This window comes from Trichosurus vulpecula, chromosome 2, assembly GCF_011100635.1.
Source record: "Trichosurus vulpecula isolate mTriVul1 chromosome 2, mTriVul1.pri, whole genome shotgun sequence".
Taxonomy (NCBI): Eukaryota; Metazoa; Chordata; class Mammalia; order Diprotodontia; family Phalangeridae; genus Trichosurus; species Trichosurus vulpecula.
The window spans coordinates 346,909,593-346,931,437 of NC_050574.1; the positions used below are offsets into that span (position 1 = coordinate 346,909,593).

Here is a 21,845-nt window from a genome sequence, read left to right on the forward strand (position 1 = left end):
GCAAGAAACAGTAAAGAGGCAACCAGTAAACAAGGCTGTGGGAGGACAAAAAGTGGCTCATATGACTCAGTTATGCTACAGCATCATTAGGAAGGAATTCCTTAATTGGGGAAGGAGGCAAAATGCATCTTTAAACTAGCTCTGTTGCCTTGAGCAAAGGAATTAACTTTTGTATGCCTCACTTTCCCCATCTGTAAAATGGAAAGATAACATCTACCTCTTAAGGGTTGCTTTAATAATCAAATTAGATATTTGTAAAATGCTTCACAAACTTAACACACTATATAAAAAAGTAACTATGATTATGATAATAATATCTAAAGTAAGTTCAGAGGAGAGGAAAAAAAAGATTAGTAGGGAACAGGGCTGATCACTGAAATATGAAGATTGACTTTACCATAAATAGGCAATACTCCAAAATGTGACAATTTCTGTCATTGTGTTTACCTTTTCTTCTTGTTCCAGGCTCATGAAAAGAAGTTTAACATGAATAAGTGCATCATTTCTCTTAGAGACCAGAAAATTGCTGTTATTGAAGAGATCCAGTGCCTGGTACAAGAGCTGAAAACCATTCATGCCATCTTGCCTGAAGCTAAACATCTTCCTATTCCTGAGGTGCCCCAATTACAGCCAGAGGAGGTGCCAGAAAAAAAATACCAGTATGATGAAGAAATTCTCTTAGAGTTTAAGCTAGAGCAGGAAAAGAAAACTGTGGAGGAACAGCAGAAAGAACCAGAGGAAGGATTTTTGGGCTTTGGTACAGGGATAACTAAAACCTCTGCCAAGGATGGAGAGCTCTTAAGGCAAGATTCTAAGGTAGCAAAAATTCCTATGGTGATTCTTCCAGAAGTTCCAAAGCCAGTGGAGTTTCCAAAGACAGAGCCAACTGAAGTGGAACTGGAGATCATGAAGAAGGAAGAGATCAGGAATGTGTACATGCAGCAATACGTGATTGACAGGGTAAGGGCAAAGGGCAGTTATCCTGAAGAATTCTTCCCTAACTAGGACTAGAGTTGAGAAGAAAAAAAACTAGAATGGTTTCCCTCTTTGCGTTTTCTCCTTTGCCATTTTTCCCCACCCTCAGCCCTAATTCACCCCACCTGCCTTGGGCTTAGGTAAGTAATGTCTTGCCCACTTCTCCACCTCATTATGGGAGAAGCCAGGCAGAGATGCCATGGATTGCCTTCAGAATATCTAGCTTTCATCAGCTTAGAACACTGAGCTTGGATTTCTGAGTCTGTTTTAAAAAACAGAGAAGATACTGTTGCTTTACACTGGTTTTTTTCCACTTAGGATGGAGCCAGTTTAAGCGTTAATCAAGGGAAAAAAGATATTGATGGGATTGCTGGCCTAGTTTTCTTATACTCCCTTCCCTTTTTAGTTCTCTGAAATGTACTTTTCTAGCGGATAACCTGTGCCCCAGAATTTCTTCAGGGACAGGGAACAAACTTACCACCCTACAGTTGTCTGTCAACCACCTAAAGGCAAAGCAAGAAAGTGGGGACATGGCCAGTAGAAGGGACACTCTAGACCGCTTTTCAGGTAATCAGAACTCAAATGTAATTAAATCTTTCCAAGGAACTTGACTACTATTACGTTCCCTCTCAAATTCTTTTCATAAGTAGATTTGGTGGGGACTGTTAAGGCGATGGCAATATTTGAAATGTGTTCTGAAGTGGCAAGTATTTTCTCTCCTTGAGAAACCGCTGTTAATATTTTGAGTTGAGTTGATATTTTGAGTTCCATAATGACTTATTATTTCCAATCTAATTTCCTCTGCTTGGCTTTCAAGGTCTTTCAAAATCTGGTGTCACTTTATCCTATCTACAATCTACATAATTCTGGATTCACATGAATTACTGTGTGATAAGTATAGCTTAATTGGCTTAAGTCCTTATCTAAACTCTGTTGAGAACCTCCATGGATAATTAAAATGCAATTTTCACCAAGCTAGCAGACCAGACAAAGAATATATATTTTAAAAGTAAAACATTTAATTAGATAGAAAACATTTGGCAAAGGAGAAGGGAAAATAGTTTCCACACACATAATCCTGTCCCTAAACAAATAATAGGGGAAACAATTGTCTTTAAGATTTATGTTACTAGTACAGAGAATGGCATGGCAAATGTCTCTTGCATGGCTGGAGCGAAATAGTGGAGGAGGGAAGAGCCACTCACAGAGCATCTGAATCTACTCTGCTTACTCATATCTGCCAATATCCACCTTTTTTTTCATGGCAAGAAATTCCATGGTTCAAGGTAAAAAATGCTGGGTTATCCTGTCTCTGCTACTGATGACCCATTTGACACTGGGCAAGCAATCTAAGTGTTTTCAGCCTCTGTTTCGTCATATATAAGATGTGGAGTTTGGACTAGATGCCCTTGGAGTTCTAAGTTTGTTGTCATATTATCCTCTCTCTTCTACTTTCAGCTTGTGTTCAGTAGCCAGCAACAAACTGTGTTGCTACTGCCCCCTTCTTGAAGAGGTACCACTATAATCACTTATTAACAAGGTTACCCCTTATTCTCTAAAGTCTTTATTTACCTGTTGATGTACTTCATGAACACAGTCTTAGGGGACTCTTAATAAGTCTCAGGCATGCCTGTAAGGCCTGTGCTTGAGGCCCCAAACCTCAAAGAAAATAAATTTCTTCCCCTACCCTTGTTCCTACTACATTTTTCCTCTCAAAAAAAATTGCAGTCCCTGCAAATTAGGTCTAAATAGATGCACAGCTATAGTTACACACAATAAAACATCCATTAATTTGCATGTAGCATAGTCAAAGGAAGCTACATAGACCACATGTAGATATATGGTGCATAGAATACAAATTAGGACCAAATATATAGTTCACATGCAAAACCATAATTCAGAGCATCTCTTAGCAAAGTTGCGTACAGCAGACCAACACAGAAGTCACATGCAACTATATAACATCCCCTTAGTGTAAACCTTTTGGCTACATGACCTTTATCTTTGACCAATACCTTGATAGCATCATATGAGCCTATTCATGGTTGTATAATTCTAACACTTTGGTGATGAACTGCTGTCACTTCTGTACCCCAAGTCTCTGGACCCTCGATGGACAAGTCAGTATTCTCAGGATCTCATAGCTTTAGTGACAGCTTTAGGCAGTGGATGGCCAAGGTTTAATGCTGTCATCTCCCATCCCCAGAAAATCAGGCTCTATAGGTGACCTGCATTTCATTGGGTAGTTCCCAACTGAAATATTAGGCAAGAAAAGCCTCGGGCCCCTCTCCTGCTATTCAGACAAAAGTTTCCCTCAGGCTATTTCAGTCTTGATTGGTTTCCCAAGTTCTCAAGAAGATACAATCTACAGTTTCCCTTTCATCTGGATATTGTTATTCCATTAAATTCAATACAGCAAAAATTTACTAAGCACCTCTTATAGGTCAGATACTATGCTGGGTACCAGGGATACAGAGACAAAGAAAAAGTAGGTTTTACAGTTAAGGGACTTGTGTCCTAAGGGGGATGGGGAGGGATGGATATAACATGTAGAAAAATAAGGAAATATAAAGTATATGCAAAGTAATGCAAACTATTCTTAGGAAGGGGGAGTGATGATGATTGGAGGAAATCAGGAAAGTCTTCTAGTGAGAGGTTTACTTGAGCTGTGATTTAAATGAAGCTAGGGATCCCATAAGCCAAAGGTGTTGAAGGAATGCATTCCAGACGTAGGTGACCATCTTCAAAGGCATTGAGGTAGGAAATGGAAGGTTGTGTCCAGGAAGCAGTTAACAAGTAAGTAAGTTGGAATGAACTGGAGAGTGGGTGAAAGGAAATAGTATAAAACAAGACCAGAAATGTAGTTGCCCTGGTTGCGTTAGCACTTGAGTAGGTATGAAGAAAAATGGTGGGGATCATGCAAGGTTGGAATTTGGCAAGGTGTAATTGGGCAAGGGGGCAACAGATTCCAGGATACTGTATGGTTAAACTCATTGCCCATAGGGTCAAGACTGAAGGAAAAGAAGGAAGACCAGAAGAGTGTTGATCAAGTGAGAAGTTAGGGAAGCATGGACAGACCGGAGTTTTAAGTGTTCATAAAGAACCAGTTTATGAGGATTGAAGAAGGAAAGACTGGAGGATAGGAGACTGTGGTCAGAGAAAATTTTTTAATAGTACTTTATTTTTCCAATTATATGTAAAGACAATTTTTAGCATTCATTTTTACAAAATTTTGAATTCCAAATTTTTCTCTCTCCCCTCCCCTCTTCCTAAAGCAGCGAGTAATGTGGTATATGTGCTGTCATGCAAAATATATTTCCATATTAGCCATGTTGTAAAAGAAGAAACAGACCAAAAGGAAAAAAAAACATGGAGAAAATAAAGGAAGTGAAAATAGTATGCTTCAGTCTTCATTCAGAGTCCATCAGTTCTTTCTCTGCATGTGGATAACATTTTCCATCCTGAGACCTTTCTAATTGTCTTGGGTCATTGTATTGTTGAGAAGAGCTAAGTCATTCATATTTGATCATCACACAATATTGCTGTTACTGTGTACAATGTTCTCCTCATTCTTCTCATTTTACTTTGCATCAGTCCATATAAGTCTTTCCAGGTTTTTCTGAAATCTGCCAGCTCATCATTTTTTATTGAACAGTAGTATTTCATGACATCCATATACCATAGCTTTTTCGGCCGTTCCCCAATTGATGGGCATCTCCACAGTTTCCATTTTTTTTACCACCAAAAAAAGAGCTGCTATAAATATTTTTGCACATGCACAGGTTGATTGCCCTTTGGGCATAGTTCCAAATTGCTCTCCAGAATGGATAGATCAGTTTACAACTTCACCAATAGTGCATTAATGTCTCAATTTTCCCACATCCTCTCCAACATTTGTCATTTTCCTTTTCTCTCATATTAGTAATCAGATAGGTGTGAGGTGGTGCCTCAGAGTTGTTTTAATTTACATTTCAGAGAAAAATTTTTCAGGGCTTTGGATCATGGAGGAGGAACAGGTTAAGCTTATGGGCAGATAAAAGGGTATGGTTTGTAAGGTTCTTGTGAACCTTAAAGGAAGAGAATTTGTGAATGATAGTGGCAGAGGGATTAGAAGTGGCAGTGAAGATCTAGGGTTATGTTTCCTTCTCTCCAGAATATGTCTCCCTCCTCTCCTCTAGGGTTATTCTGCTCCATCCAATGTTTCAGGGAGAATGAGGGAAGAACCAGTTAGTACTGGATAGGTAGATAAGAGATGATAAGTTTCCTGACACATAAGAAGATAGAAAGAGTGTAAAGCAAAGAGATCTAGGATAAAGGGGCATTTGTTAATAATAGATTGAACATTCCAGAGGCCTTAATGGAATGGGAGGGCAGAAAATAATGTGGGTTATGGTGGGGTAGTACTGAGAGAGATAGGGATAAGAGTATGAAAAGATAAGATGAGGAGAGGATTTTTACCTCAGCAGATGTTGACTCTGGAACAAGGGCTAAGGTAACTCTGGATAAGGAAAAAGGGAGTTGGAAATTTTTCTGCCAAACAATGGGGAGCAATGATTGAACTTGGAGAAAGGATAGTCCCTTCCTGCCACTTGACTCCCAGAAATCCTAGATTTCTTATAGTTCTAAGATCCAGGTGGCTGAAAAAAAAAAACAAGATAGTGATTAGGTCCCTGGGAACTTGGCTGAACTCATGTGATTCAGCTATTCTGCATCCTCATCCCAAGATAGAGGGGATGGGGTGCATCTATGACTTACCTCATAAGTGGCCCAGTCTCTCGCTTCTTGATCTTTGAGTCCACAATGTGTGTGTGTGTGTGTATGTGTGTATACACACGCACACACATAATACATATTTACACACGTATTATATTACTATGTATTCTAATTCAGTGTTGCCTTTGGCAAACAATCTCTCTCTGTTTGGTAAGTAAGCCAGATGTTTGCTGGTTACATACTTTCTGGGCTCTTTTGATCTCCTTGTGACAATTAGTTCATATTAGTTAAACATCCTGATGAAACTACTGTAGCTGGTATTGATGTCAGTCGTTGTTCATTTTCCATTTTTCCTTTCTTACGTATGTCTTGGTGAATTGATTCATAGATACTTTACATAATTTTAATTAATTTCAATGAGATTTTGTGTATCACTTGTTTCTGACTTTTGTTTTTGCTGCATGGAAATGCTAATAATTTTGTCTATTTAGTTGGATAAAAAAAAGCATGCTCCTTTTGGGATACTGTTGTCTCAGTATCTTTTCTAATTCTCATAGATTTTCTAAGTAAACCATTAGGTCATCTACAGACGAGGAAAGTATCATTTTCTCTTTGCTGATGTGTATGCCTTTAATTTCAAACTCTTACTTTGCAGCTATTGCTAGCATTTCTAGAACTCTGTCAAATTATCGAGGGGATAGAGAGCATCTTTGCTTTATCTCTCTATTTCCTTGAAAGACTTCTAGTGTTTATCCATGTCAAGTAGCTTTAGATATATGCTTTCAGTTTTAGATATATTAAAAATAGACTTTGTACGCATGGTATAGTGGATAGTGCACAGAATCTGGAACCAGAGGATCTGTGTTTGAATCCCAACTCTCTCACTTCTATCTGTGTAACAATAGACAAGTCTTTTGACTTCTCTGGTCATCTGTAAAATGATGTGGTTAGACTCAATGACTGCTAAGGTTCCTTCTAATCCTAAATCTATAATCCTATGGTCTTATGTTTTTTTTAGGACTTGTGGCATTAATGAGTTTTTTATTTATTTTTTTTAAAGTCTTCTCTTCATTCATTGCTATAATCATGTAATTTTCATTTGATTAAATTTGTCAATATTTTCCTGATGCTTACCCATCATTGCATACTTAGTATAAATCTACTTGAGTTAGAGTGAATCTTTTTTTTAGAAATATATATTAATGCAGTCTTTTTGCTAGAATTTTTAGCATAATGAGAAAACAATAAAGGCTTTAGTTAAAAAAAGGCATTAATTTACATTCCAATCTAATTCATCAGCTTTTAGAAAAAAAAAATTGCCATTTCTCTTTGACGTTTCTTTTACCTTTCCCTCTTATTTTTCATCTTTTTTCCATTCCAGATCAGAGAACTCATTATTACATTTGATGCAGAATTTCGTCTCCTGCGGCACCAGAAACTTAAATTGGATATTCAGATGAAATTGGCTGACCTGCACCATGTAACGTTGTTTCAAGAGATGCTTCTCCTCAAGAACTTTGAAAAACAAGAGAACATACTTCAAGAACGTGTCAATTCATTGGACAGAGAGCAACAGGACATGAAAGTATGTATACTTTATACTTTTTTACTTTATGAAAGTATATGTATTTTAAGAAACTTAATTTGTTAATACTATATTAAAACCCCTGATCAACTAGGGATAGATAATCCAAATACTTCGATTCTCTTTCTTCTCCTGCCTTCCTCCTTCCTTCTTTCTTTTCTCTACCCACTCCTACTGTTTTTTTTTCCTTACCTTCCCCTGTGCTTCCTATTTTTATACATCATTCTCCTTAACTACTATACTTTGGCTGCTTTGGAGAGAGAATTATTCAAATCACAGATCAAACCACTACAAAATACCCCAGCTCCATTGCTTGATATATCAGAAATACATGAATCTAATAACAAAATCCTTTATTTAAGATATGAAACAGTATAAATAACAGGAAAATGAATCAAGTAGTCAAAACATTCTCCATACCCTAACACGTCTCCCACATCTCTGGGGGATTTATAACATAATCCCCCTTATTAATTATAACTCTCTAGCATTGCAGGTGTGCACAGCCATGTGGCTATTTGCCTGGTGCACATTACACTATTTGATTGATGAATGCTTACTATGTAAAGTGGTGTGTTTCTTGGAATCTTTCTTGGAAGTCCCTTGGGACAGTTTAGAGAGTACCTAACAACTTTCAAAGGAATGGGCAGCAAGGTAGTACAGTTGCTAGAGCACAAGGCTTGGAGTCCGGTAGACTCATCTTCCTGAGCTCAGACACCCACTAGTTGTGTGACCTTGGGTAAGTCATTTAACTGTTTGCCTCATTTTCCTCATCTGTAAAATGAGCTGGAAAAGGAAATGGCAAACCACTCCAGTATCTCTGCTAAGCAGAGTCGGACAAGACCGAAGAACAACTGAAGAGCAATAACGGTTGCCTGTGTATGAAAGCTAGTTTAATGCATCTAATAACTGAATGCCAGGGAACAAAAAAGTCTCTTGACTTGTTTGTTTATATTGAAGCTCTGAAAGATATTATTTTTCTTTTAAAGGGAAAAGGAAAGGATTAATGAGACATCACAAAATGAACAATTACATTGAATTTGAGGTCAATCAGCCTTACATGACCTTTGGATTTAGGTTCCTTATAAGATTTTTTTTATTCCCTTAAGAGCTTAATAAATGGTTTCTCATTGCCATTCATTCAATTCAGTACATTGTGTTTGACAGAAAAATTGGTGAGGCCTACCATTTTTTGTGTTTGATAGTTTCTAGATAGTACTAGACTGGAAAACTTCTTGGGGACATTCACTGAATTGCTCGCTCCCTCATATGGAAGTATCCCTCTGAGCTCTTTGTGCACCCCTGAGCCAGAGCCTTTATTTCCTATAATTGCTATCTCTCAATTCTCTTACCCCTCTAATAGGCCATTCCATTCTCTCTCTCCCCCTATAGTTGGCCTAAATACCCCACTTCTTGGCCCCATACCTAGCACAACTGAGATCGAGCATCCCCACCAACTCTCAGAATGTCTCTAGTAGCCAAGGTCTCAGAACCACTGGTACTGTGACCAGTTCACTCTACTCGAGCCCTATCATCTATGGGGCACTTGACTAGGACATTTATTCTAGGTCTGCTCACACCTTCCCCTTTCAGAGTTCCATCTGGAAGTGAAGGAGGTGAGGATCTCCTGGGATAAGAGGGTACTACTTTCATTTTTCCCTGTAGAACTCTGTTTTAGATGGACTCAAGCCTTTTGCTGTTAGAAATAAAGTATAGCACTCAACAACCATAACTTTACAAGAATTATGCCAAAGACTGGGTTTTCCCAAGGTTTGGAACTTCAGCACTCTGTCTTATCTAGTATTTGGTGCCTACAAAAAAGGGATCACAACCAACAAGCCCAGTACAATTATGTGAATGTTGAAAATACAAGCCTATTTTCTTTATAAGCTTAATGTGAGAACCTTCTTCCATTCAAACCAATGAAGAACATTCAGTTTAGTACATTGATCACTTAGGTCTGCAAACAGTTTAGCTGTTGGTTCTCTTAATGTGCAGTCTTGGTCTAGTGGAGGACCTGAACCTGTATCTACTTAGACATTTAGTCTCTCTTAGAGGTTCCCAAAATGGGCAATACTGCCCCCCCCCGGGGGTGCTGGAATGATGGGCAGGAGGGGTGGTAGTAGCCTTGGGTGCAGTTGGGGGACATTGAATAAAAATAAAAGGGTGGTGGGAGCATAAGGAAAGAAGATAAGAAAATTTTGAAAAACTGTTTATACATGATTCATCTGTTGTCTAATAGGGTTAAAGTTGTAGTGATTACATTATTTTCCAAATAAACACAGAAAATGCAAGTTATAACCTATCAGTGATAAAGTCCACCAATAGGTCTTAAGAAGCAAGTGTTGGCAGCACGCATCGACAGGAATATGTGCAAACAATGTACAAAACAATGACTTGTTTTCAATACAATACTATATGGTTACATGATGCAATATTGCATCATCAAAATTTTAATGCAGGCAAAAAGTCACAGATTGATAATAAATTATTAAATTTAAGATGCATCATTTAAAAATATATTGTATTTTTAATAAAGTATGCAAATTTTAAAAAACAACTTTAAAAGATTAAAGAAAGTAGATTTCCAGAGGGGCACTGAGAAATTTTTTTTAAAGGGTCCCGTAGGCCAAACAAGCTTGGGAACCTCTGCTCTAAATGAAACTAGGAGATACAAGGAAGTTGTAGCTAACTGGACAAGACAGCTTACAGGCCCTCTTCTGAGAAGCAAATAAAAGAGTTATGAATTGCTTTTATTGTGCACCCAAAGGCAAGAAGACACATTAATTTATAGTGCACTTGGTTATCTTGACCTGGAGTGTTCATGATAAGCAGAAACAACAACTACTATGAAGATCATTGCAGCTCATGGACCAACATCTGTTGCATGGTAAGAAGTAAAGGAATTCTGTGAACGACTGGGCAAGAGAACCAACAGGAGGCATGAATGATGTCAAGATTTCTACACAGTATTAGTCTATTTGGTGGTAGGTTTAAGGGTTTTTGGATCAAACTAGACTTTAATCCTCAAAAGACAGCACTCTTCAAGGAGGCTTCTGATTCAGCGATGAGCTGAGATGAGGACAAACCTCTCACATATTTCAATCTACGCCTAACTTGTCTGGCCCAAAGCTAAAATGACTTTCAAGACTATCTGAATATTATTGTTCTAATAGGGGAGAAGAAACAAATGTCCTTTCAAAACCTTAATGGCTTCAGAGGGGATTCTGAAGAAGTTAAGAAAAAAAAACAGAGGGTAGGGAGGTTGGTTTTGTTATGTAGGGTTTGAAAAAGGGAAAATGAAAGGAGAATAAAAGGAAGATAATTGTTTAGAAAGGAAAAGGTAGACACTTGCTATTTCTCATTATGAGAATTGTGAAGAGGAGAAGGCTATGGAAACATGGAAGAAGAGGTGTGGGGAATAGGCATCTGTTGAGCCTCAGTTGTTCTTGAATGAACAAATGAGGGTTGAATATGCATATTCACAAAAAGTTAGTTGTAGAAATGTAACAAACCAACAGGAAAAAAAGCTTGGATAGGGAAGGGAGGGAAGGAGGTGAGAGGATAATACCAGGGAAGGAATAGTCACAAGGAGAACAAACATCCTGGCCCTTAAAGAGAAGATTAAAAGGAAAAAGAAAAAAGAAAAGAATTACAGTCTAAAGATGTCCATCAATTGAGGAATGGCTGAACCAATAGTAATATTTGTAAAAAATGAGGAAAGAGAATTCCAGAGAATTCTGGGTAGTATAAACAATGGCAGAGTGAAGTGAGCAGAACAAGGAGAAGAATTTATTCAAAGACAACAGCACTATGAAGAAAAATAACTGTGAAAGACTTAAGAGCTGTGATCAATGCAGTGACCAACAGTGCCTTCAAAGGACCTGTGATGAAGAAACATATTACCTATCTCCTGACAGAGAAGTGAAGGACTCATGGTGCTGAAAGAGATGTACTTTTTGGGGACATTACTCCTCGTGGATTCATTTTGCTTGACTACACTTACTTGTTACAAGTGCCTTTCTACCCTTTTTTCCATTATTTATTTTTTTAGTGGGGGAAAGTAACGGGGTAGGGAGAGGTGGGGTTAGCAATAGTGAAATCCACAAAAAGTCAAATCAACAAGCATTTATTAAAACCTACTATGTTCGAGCCACTGTGCTCGAATACAAAGCAAGGATACAAAGAGAAGCAGAAACAGTCCCAGCCCTCAAGGACCTTATAATCTAATGGGGGGTGAGGGAGGACCATCAAAAAAATTTTTAAATGCACTGAAAGGAAGAGAAAGAAGTTCAGAAGAAAGCACAGACAAGCAGAACAATTTTGAAAGTAACATGAAATTCTGGATACACTTCTTACAAAAGCAGGCAGTGTAAAATAAAGATTTACTGTTTCATATACAGTCCTCCTTGTGTCCTGATATGTACATGGAGATTATTTGGTGTTTAAGTTCAGAGTAAAAAAAATTTAAAAGAGAAAGTAAGGAGATATTTAATTTTTTCAAACAAATGTAACCTAACTTGACCCAAAGTTGTGCTTTGCTCTTCCATGTAGTTACTTTGGCTAAACGTGTACTCCAACAATACTACTTTTACCTAAAACATTTGTGAAATTTCTCTTTTAAAGCTTTCTTATGAATCACACAGAAAAATCTTTTTTTTTCACATTTTTTTCACTTTTGTCAATAAACTTTATACCCTAGACTCTACTTTAGAGCCAGTATGTGGCATTTTGGGTGGGTAACAATCACGTAAAAGAACAAAAACCCACTTTAAGAATTTAAGGGAGTTTATTTTCTCCCTGAGAGGCTACATAGTATAGGAGCATAGAGCTCTGAGTCAAGAAGACCTAAGTGCAAGTTCTGCCTATGAAACATACTAGCTGCGTGACACAGAGCACGTTACTTAATAACTTAGTGTCCCTGGAAACTCTTAAGATTGCCAACTGCAGCTTTTCATTGGCCGAAGGAGTTCCTGTGTTAAGAGTTTCCATTGCTGATGAAATCATAAATCTGGACCAAAAACAACCAACCAACCAACCAGCAAATAAATACATAACCAAACAAACAGATACAGTTCTCTCTTCCACATCATGGGGGCTAAGGAAGTGGCACCCTCGCCATCTAGAAAATCCATGTAAAACTTTTTGGCCCTCTCATCAAACCAGAAGAGAAGTCTGAATTTTTTCTTTTTCTTTTATGGGGCAGTTACAGTATTAAAAGATAAAATATGTGGGCAGCTAGGTGGCACAGTGAGTAGAGCACTGACCCTGGAGTCAGGAGGACCTGAGTTCAAATCCGGCCTCAGACACTTGACACATGTACTAGCTGTGTGACCTTGGGCAAGTCACTTAACCCCAATTGCCCTGCCAAAAAGAAAAAAAAAAAGATAAAATATGTGGATATTATATAATAATATATGTATTTTATGTGAGTTTCTGAGTTTCTAAACTTTTTCTGTGTTGTCTGCTGACCTTCATGTGTTGTCTGTGGCTTCTGCAAAACTCCCCCAAAATTCTCATTTAATTTCTTATGTTGACCCGCAATATATCAAAACCATAATGGGGAAGGTATAAATATAGATAAATTGATAGATAAAAGAATGAATGAACAAATAAATAAATGAAAAAATAGATAATAAATAAACAAAATTCCCACTGAAATTTGCAATGCGCATATGTCACAAATAACAACGACCAATATCTAGCCCTGACAGATTAAAATCTCTTATTTTGCGTTTTTTTGTTGTTGTTATTTAGTGGAGAATAAATGAGAACCTTGCAGAGATGGAAGAAAGAAAGAATGAAATTAGCAAACTTCAGGAGCAAGAAAAGGCAATTTATGCCAACTTCCAGGCATCTCTTGGAGAAAATAACAAATTTGCAAATTTCCTCTTGAAAGTGTTGAAGAAGAATATTAAGCGTGTAAAGAAAAAGGAGGTGGAAGGAGAGGAGGGTTTGTATTGATCCTTTATATATGCTCTTAAAGTCCAACGTTGGAGGGGCTGCCCTTTAAAAATATTCTCATTTCTGTTGATACTTTTGTTTTTTATACCATAGTAATTTCTGAATCTATCCTTCCCTACTCCCCTATGCAGTGAGCCATTCCTTGTTACAAAGAATTAAAAAAAAGAAAAGGACAAATAGTTTAGTAAAACTAACCAACACAATGGCTTAGTCTACAGTATACGAAATATTCCACAGTCACTGTCAGTCTCCCAACTCTGCAAAGCAGGGGAGGGGAAGATGTACATTTTCTTCATTCTTCCTTAGTGACATTTCAGTGACCCAGCATTTCAGGTTTGTTCTCTTTTTCTTTCCGTTTACATCATATTTGTCATTGTATGTATTGTTTTCATGATTCTGCTTATGTCACTGTATCCATTCCTACTCCTTACCCTATACTTCTCTGATTTTTTCATGTTCATTTCTTACCATGCAGTAAGGTGGCACAGTGGATAGAGTACCAGGCTTGGAGTCAGGAAGACTTGAGTTCAAATCCAGCCTCCAACTTACTGGCTATATGATCGAGGGCAAGTCACTTAATCTTGTTTGCCTCAATTTTCTTATCTGTAAAATGAGCTAGAGAAGGAAATGGCAAACCACTGCAGTGTCTTTGCCAAGAAAACCCCAAATGGGGTCATGAAGAGTAGAATGACTGAACAACCAAAACACAATATCCCATTAATTTTATGCACCATGATTTTTCTTTAACCATTCTCCAGTTATTGATCAACTAAATTTCCAGTTCTTTGTTGCCACAAAGAATGTGCTGCTATGAATATTTTGGTATTTGGAGGAAACTTTTTGATATCCTTAGGTTTGTGCCTAGTACGAGGACCTCTGAGTCAATGAGTATAGACACTTCAGTCATTCCCTACTCCCACCCCCCCCCACCCTTGCCCCTTTTAAAGCATTATTCCAAATTGTTTTCCAGCATGATTGATCCAATCCATAGCTCCACCAAATCTGAATTAGAATAAGAGGCTGTCTTCTTGTATTTGAAAGGAACAAAATCATAAATTCAACGGAAGATGTCACTTTTTTTAAAATCGCACATCTTTACACAGATTAGTGAAAAATTTAGCGGAAGATGTCACTTTTTTTTCAATCGCACATCTTTACACAGATTAGAGTGAGAAGTGTATTAGCTCTGGAGATAAAAGATCTGGGCTGGAACCCCAAATTGGTCACTTACTATGTGAGTGATCTTGGTTGGTACTTCACTTGTCTGGTCCTCATCTCCTCCCTTGTATAATAGGGATGCTTCTCACAGAGTCATTGTGAAGATGCAATGACGAATGGCTATAGAAAATGCAATATAAATATAAGCTTTAACAATACTAAGAATCATACTGTAAGAGGGAGAGGGAATTCACCTATCTTCACAATAATACTGAAAAGTAGGTACTACTTGTATCTACATTTTCCAGATGAGAAGCTGAGACTGAGAGGTTGTGTCTTTTGCAGTACCACACAGCTGGTAAGCATCTGAGATGAGATTTGAACTCATGTCTTCCTGATTTCCAAGGCCACTATTCTGTTACAAAAAACAACTTCCTATTTGATACTGGAGCACTGTTAGACCCCACCTGACTTCTCAGGTCCAAGTTCGAATCCAATCAGTTACAGGTCACAAATTTTTCTTTTGAAAGGAGGGATGGAATCAGACATTTTATTCTGCATCTGATTCTTGTCATTGACTCCTTGGGATTTTGATCTTGACCTGCATTCTGACCTCATCTTTTTGTTTGTTTGTTTTTATTCTGGCTTGACACTGCCCCTCACTCACCCTTCCCATCCTTAATTTTGATTCTCTATTCTGACTCTGATGAATCATTGGAGGGAGCATGGAGCCATATAGCTAAAGTGCTGGGTTTGGAGTCAGGGACACCTCTGTTCAAACTACTTCTGAAAGTTGCTAGTTATTTGATGTTGAGCAAGTCACTTAGCTCTTTTTGAAACTCAGAGTCTTCATCTGTAAAATGGGTGTAATCAGAACATTTACTTCACCTGGCTGTTTTGAGGATCAAATGAAATGATGGCTGTAAGAGGTTATCAATCTATTTTTTTAACACATACATTAATTCTAGAGGGCTAATAAAATTAACTTATTTTTATGACACAATGCTTTGAATTTGTCCATGGCTCTTGGCTACCTGCTAGTGGCTATTTTCAGAGCAACTTTACTTGTTTGAATACTGGCAAAAATGCTTAGGGCTGAAGTCATGAATGCTGCTGGCTCAAATAATTCAGGTTTCATAAGATAGACACAAGTCATTGATCTTGGCAGTGACGTTTGAAAAATGGAGTTTACAGAGAGTATTCTGGAATCTATATGCAGAATATATTGGTGCTTGGAGAGACTGATAGTATTCTTATAAATATAATAGAGAACTAGCCAATGAATGCTCAGTCATGGCTCATCTCTTGTGGGAAATCTTTGATATTGCAGTTGGTTTTTATAGGAGACACAAAGGGCGTAGCCAAAACTTTCAGCCAATCCAAATATACTACCTGTCATACCTAGGGAAGGGTTCAAGCCTGTTAGTAGCCTGTAGTGAATAATCCAGATGTGTTCTAGGTGGCTCAGTGGACAAAGCACTGGATTAACAGCCAGGAAGGAATGAGTTCTTATCATACCTCAGGCACTTAATAGCTGTGTGACCTGGAGCAAATCACCTAACCTCTGTCTGTCTCAGTTTCTTCTTTTGTAAAATGGGGATTTTAATAATTGTGAGGATAAAATGATTTATTCGTAGAGCATTTTGCAAACTTTAAAGAACAACAGAATGCTAGGTATTGTTATTTTTGTTATTATTATCGTTATTAATAAAACATCAAGACTTTGCATCTTGACACTCTTTAAATGGGATGGGTTGATTTGATTGATTGATTTAATCAACCCTAACCTTACATAAGCAAGACCAATGAATGGGGGTACTCATTTTACTCTCATTTAGTTTAGACAACAAAGTAGGGATAAATGAATGAAAATACTTTGTTGTGGTTTTTTTCCCTTATTTATTTTCTTAAGTTCAAGGAACAGATCAACCTTTGAAAACCTCCTTCATAGTTGTTCCTTGTAGATTTGTTTTATGCTTGCTTTTAATTTTTCTATTTCAGAAGAGGATGAGAGTAGCAAAGAAGATAGTGACGATGAGTCCAGTTTTGAGAGTGATGAGGAAGAATCTGAATCCGAGGATGAAACTTTTGATGAAAGCTTGGGTTTAGCAAGTAAGTTAGATAACCTTGTACCATCTGAATTACCTCTATCAGACTGATGGACATCACCGAGTAAAACAATTGTAGTCTGAGCATATAATTCTCCAGTGAGTTTTAAGGTACCAGCTCTTGGGTATGCATCCCAGTTAATAATCAATGGGGAGCTCTCCTTCAATGACCTCCCATCCAGGCAGGAAGCTATGGAATGCCAGCTGAATCAATTCCAGAAATGTCTCAACGTCAGTCTAAGGTAGTGAAGCAATTAAAAAGAAAATTCACAGTGACACTAAGATACATGATCAAAATTTATATTTTCCCACAATGCCCACATTTTTGAGCAGCCATTTAATTTCCTTTATTGCTAATATTTTAGGTTACTTCAATTTGTACTCATTTCTCAGAAATCCTTTATAATTATATTCACTTCAAACTCCTGTGAAAATCAATGCTGAAAACTAAATATATTAAATAAAAAAAAATAAAAAAAATTATATTCACTGCTTTTTTTGGGAAACCAGTCCTGAAGAGAGTAGATCAAGTTTCTTATGTTCTTGGTAGATGCATAGTCTTAATAGGAAAAAAAATGCTTATTTGGTGTTCTAGGATGTTTCTTATAGGACGTCCCACAAGTTTTAGTGTACTTTTAAGCTCTTAAAGCTATTAAAATGTAAAACTTCTCTAAGATTTTTGAGATGCCTTGTATAAGTCTCAAATACATTGTCCTTGGACAAGTATTATCTGCATTTTCATGTGGGTGCTGAATGAGTCCTAACTTGGAGGAGGGTAACATAGCTCTTATTTGCCATTGGCTATGCTAGGACGGTGACTATAACAGAAGATCAGCAGGTCACCAAATGGAATTTTAAATTTCAAAAAGAGCTAGACTCCTAGTACTTCTGAATTCTGTACCAAATAAGACATTTTGTGTACCTTTGTGTTCCCAGATTGTGACCCAGCCCTTTATGAAATGACTCTTCAGCTTCGAGAGAAAAGATTGGACATTGAAGAGACCTTAAGTGATGAGAAGAAACTGCTTGAGAATCTCAGAAAGGAATATGATGCGATGGGCAAAAAAGTATGGAATCCTCACAGCTTCTCCTACCCCCCTTTCTGGTTACAGAGCAGCTCCTACCTTGTTGCCTTACAGGGGTAGGGAACCTGTGGCCTTAGGTCCTCAAGTGTGACCCTTTGACTGAATCCAGATTCCACAGAACAAATCCCCTTTGTTCTGTAAAACCTGGCCTCAGTCAAAAGGCCTAACCTAAGGACCTAGAAGGCCATATGTAGCCTCGAGGCCACAGATTTCCCCACCCCTGCTAGTCCTACAGATTTTACGTGTCAGATATTACTTCCAGGTTCATAATAAAACAAAAACAGAAACAAAAAAAGCAAATGTTTCAAGGGCAATCAGAGGTGATGAGCTGAGTTTTCTTTCTTTCTTTTTTTTTTTTAATGACTGTACCTATTCTCTCCAGGTGACCAATGGGTTAAGGAACTTAGTACTCTTCCTCCTCATTTCTCCTGAGTAGTTCCAAAACAACCCCACTTCATCTTCGTTCGTATACAGAAGGTTTCTTTTTAGAAGAAACTGCATTCCCGGCTCCAAATGGAAAACTATTTGAAAATTGCATGTCTTTTGCAAAGGATGAAGAATGTGCCCTGTAATTTGCCTTTTCACTTCTGAGTTTCTGTTCTTCCTTGATGGAATGTATCAACAATGTTACTTGCCGCTACTGTGGCTGTATAAGACCAACACCACCAGCATATAGAAGGGCTGCCAGCACAGGTTCTTTGATTTGCTTTTCTAAGGAAAGCAACTTTAAGGGGTTTACAATCTCACTTTAATTAAACATAAATATATCATTCACTTAGTTCAGGGGGAAAAGTCAGCACCCTGAACTTCAGAGCAAATATAAACAGAAATTGCAAGCAGAAATTATAAACAGAGCAAAATCACACAAATCAATAGACAGGCTTCTGTCTGTCTGACCATAGCAATACATACACAGTTACTAGAGAGAGAAGCACCAACCTCTGGGTTTTCAAAGCCGGGGTCAGGGGGAGAACTCCTTGACGGCTACCCTGAGTCTCATCTGGTCAAATCACACTACACTCTTCCAGTGAGTGAGCCCCAAACAAAATGCTAACACCAGAGTGTATATACAGTTCTTCAGGGTCAGAGTGCTTCACACCTCTCAAGGGTTTCACACCTCTCATGACCTAACTAGCAAAAGGCTGTGGGCCTTCCTACAAATAAAGGCAAGAATCCATCAAAGGCACTTGATTGCCCCAGTGCTGAGAAGCACTTCAAAACAAAAGACAACAAAAAGTCTCACTTTGCTTGCCCTTACATAGAATTACATTTTCATTGGTCGTTTCTCTCCAGGATACAAATTAACCGAATGTTATTGGCCCCAAACTGAACAAGGTGGCAAGTGTCCCTCGAAGATTATGGTTCTTGTACCTTGTTGTTGCTTGTATTAGAAGGGGGTAGGGACAGAGGGAACAAGCATTTATCGAGACTCTACTATATGACAACTCTAAGAGGTAGGTGCTATTATTATCCCCATTTTATAGCAGAAGAAACAGAGGCAGACAGAGATTAAGTGACTTGTCCAGGGTAACACAGCTAATAGATGTCTGAGGCCACGTCTGAACTCAGGTCTTCCTGATTCCAGGCCCAGTGCTCTATCCACTGAGCCACCTGACTGCCACGTGAAGTCCAGAGGGCATGGCCTACTGTTGCATTTAGCATTGCCCTGATTGATGCTTCTGAGCACTGCAGGATATCCCCGGCCCCCTGGTGCATATGGATGAGAATAAAGAAGTTGCATAGGTCAGGATTTAACTAAGGAAAAAACTAAGGAATCTTTTCAGCCCATCAGATGGCACCTTCTAAACAGCAGAACACCCAGGAGAGGTGATGTTGATTGTGTTCTTGTCTGTCCTCTGGCACTGCCTGCTTTTGGAGCCCAGGCTGAATGCTCTCAGAGGAAGCTAGTTGCCATAATGGATGGAGTTGTTCTTGTTCTTGGAGTCGGGAAGATTTGAGTTCAAATCCTACCTCAGATGCTTAATAGCTATTTAACCATGGACCAGTCACTTTACCTCTCTTGCCCTCAGTTTCCTCATTTATTAATATGGGTAATAATAGCACCCAATCCATATAGTTGCTGGGAGGATCAAAGGAGATAGTATATGTAAAATAAAAGTTTAAGCAGCATATGTATAAGTGTTAGCTGTTATTAAGATTTCACCCATGGCGACTTTCCACAGGTGAAAGTAGTGGCAGCCAACCTTCAAACAGCAGAGGAGGCTCTTGAGGCATATCAGCGGGAGAAGCAACAGAGACTGAATGAGCTGCTCGTGGTGATACCTCTGAAGTTACACCAGGTAATGTTGAGGTTTAGGGGCACTGGGACCCCAAAATAGCGATGCGCCTAACCCAAGCCTTCTTTCATCCAAAGAAAAACAAAGTTTATAAAGATCCACCCTATGGGGTAGACGCCTAAGAAGCCTGAGCCTTTGTGACACTTCTATTAACAAGTGGGGCAGAAATAATCCCAGTACCTTAATGGAGGCAAGATGGACCTTATATATAGAAAGACCATGGGAGGGATCTAGAGTTGGCCAAGAAGTCTGGGGTGATAGGAGGAGGGGTCCAGGGAGCATCTTGAGGAAGAGTTTCAGGAGGATCTTGATGGGACTGGGGTGACTAGAGGTCAGACTCCAGAAACCAAGAGAATGGGATTGAAGGGGGGAAGTAGCTGAAGGCTACCTGGAGGTAACAGACAATGGAGGGCTAGGCTGGGTTAAGGGTAACAGAGATTTGGGCATAGTGATAATGGAAGGCTTATGGCCTCAAGCAAATTCCAGATCAAGTGGGCAGATTCAAGCAGAGTTCAAGGGGGTTCCCAGAACCTGTACCCCATCAGTAATGGGTCACCCAAGTACATAGCTTGGCTTCTATCTGAACCCTGTTGACAGTAAACTCATGCTACTTCAGAAAGAGATTCAGAGGCTGCTAAAGGGAACACATGGCCCCCTACATTTCTGAGAATTCCAAGTTTGTCAGGATCAAATTCAATTTGATTCAATAAGCATTTATCAAATGCCTACTTTGTTCAAAACAGCACGTCTTAGTGGGCAGAGGGTGAACATTTGAGCCAGATGCTATGTCTGGCACATGTAGGCAGTATGACTGTGGGTGAGTCACTTAAAGTCACAGTGGTCCAAGTAATTGTCTTAAAATAGAAGTTTCAGAAGAGTTTCTAGTCTGCATTAGTTAATTTCAATTTGTATTATAGGAAGTTTCCACATTTGAAATCCTCACTGTGTGGGATGGGAAATTCAAATAATAGGAGAGACATCTTTAGGGGAAGCAAAGCAAATTTATTTTATAAACCTCAGAGATTTGGGTGGCCACCTCCACTAGGAAACTAGTGGAGGGAGGTAAAGTACAAAGGAAATGTAGCACTAGATATACTTTCTATGCAAAGATCCCTGGCCACCTCTATCCCTTCTCACCACTGGCTGGAAGGCAGGCTTACAATCTAGGCACAAAAATACAGAGCCAATCCATACATACTTCCCTTGTTTGGCTACTAATGTGGTGATGATATGGGTAAAGAGAAAGAACGAGGAAGGAGAGGGGGACCTTCCTGGAGCAGAGAACAAACAGCTCACAGGTAGTCCATTATCTCCCTATTTGGTAAAATTCTTGTGCTAGCACCCAGAGAGGGGGAAGGGCACCTACAGCTTCAGGCCCTGACTTTCCAGAAGTTAGCTAAGTCACTATAAGGTTAAATTCCAAGCCTCTCCTACTCCCTCAGACATTCCCCATTCCAGAAATATGAGAAGAGAGTAGCCCCTATATTCTTATCCTGTGAAGTCTTCACAAATTATCCTTCTCACTCATCACCCTTATGGAAGTCTTGACCATCTAAGAAATTCATATGATACCATACTGAACAGAGATATGCAAAGATGAAAAATAATATATTCCATTTCCTACAAGAGATTCTAATAACATAGGGGAGATAGTGATGAGGGTTGGGGTTGAGGGGTGCTTGAGACCCCAAAATACCGACACGCTGGGTCCTGCTGAATGAATTTGACTCAAGCCTTCTCAGCCAAGGAAAAACAGGATTATTAAGGATTTGCCATATTGGGTTGTCTTAAGAAATCTCACCATTTGGGGCAGCTAGGTGGCTCAGTGAGTAGAGCACCGGCCCTGGAGTCAGGAGGACCTGAGTTCAAATCTGGCCTCAGATACTTGACACATGTACTAGCTGTGTGACCTTGGGCAAGTCACTTAACCCCAATTGCCCTGCCACAAAGCAAAAAAAAA

The 21,845-nt window shown here is 38.7% G+C and overlaps 1 protein-coding gene across 1 annotated transcript in view; it reads left to right on the top strand.

Annotated features, from left to right (window-relative positions):
• CFAP44 (cilia and flagella associated protein 44) overlaps positions 1-21,845 on the top strand; it is a 148,936-nt gene that overhangs the window by 106,444 nt on the left and 20,647 nt on the right. The window contains exons 24-29 of the mRNA XM_036746343.1: positions 466-960; positions 7,070-7,273; positions 13,031-13,226; positions 16,397-16,507; positions 17,440-17,570; positions 19,772-19,888. Coding sequence (XP_036602238.1) covers positions 466-960; positions 7,070-7,273; positions 13,031-13,226; positions 16,397-16,507; positions 17,440-17,570; positions 19,772-19,888 — 1,254 coding nt within the window. The remainder of the gene's footprint in view (positions 1-465; positions 961-7,069; positions 7,274-13,030; positions 13,227-16,396; positions 16,508-17,439; positions 17,571-19,771; positions 19,889-21,845) is intronic.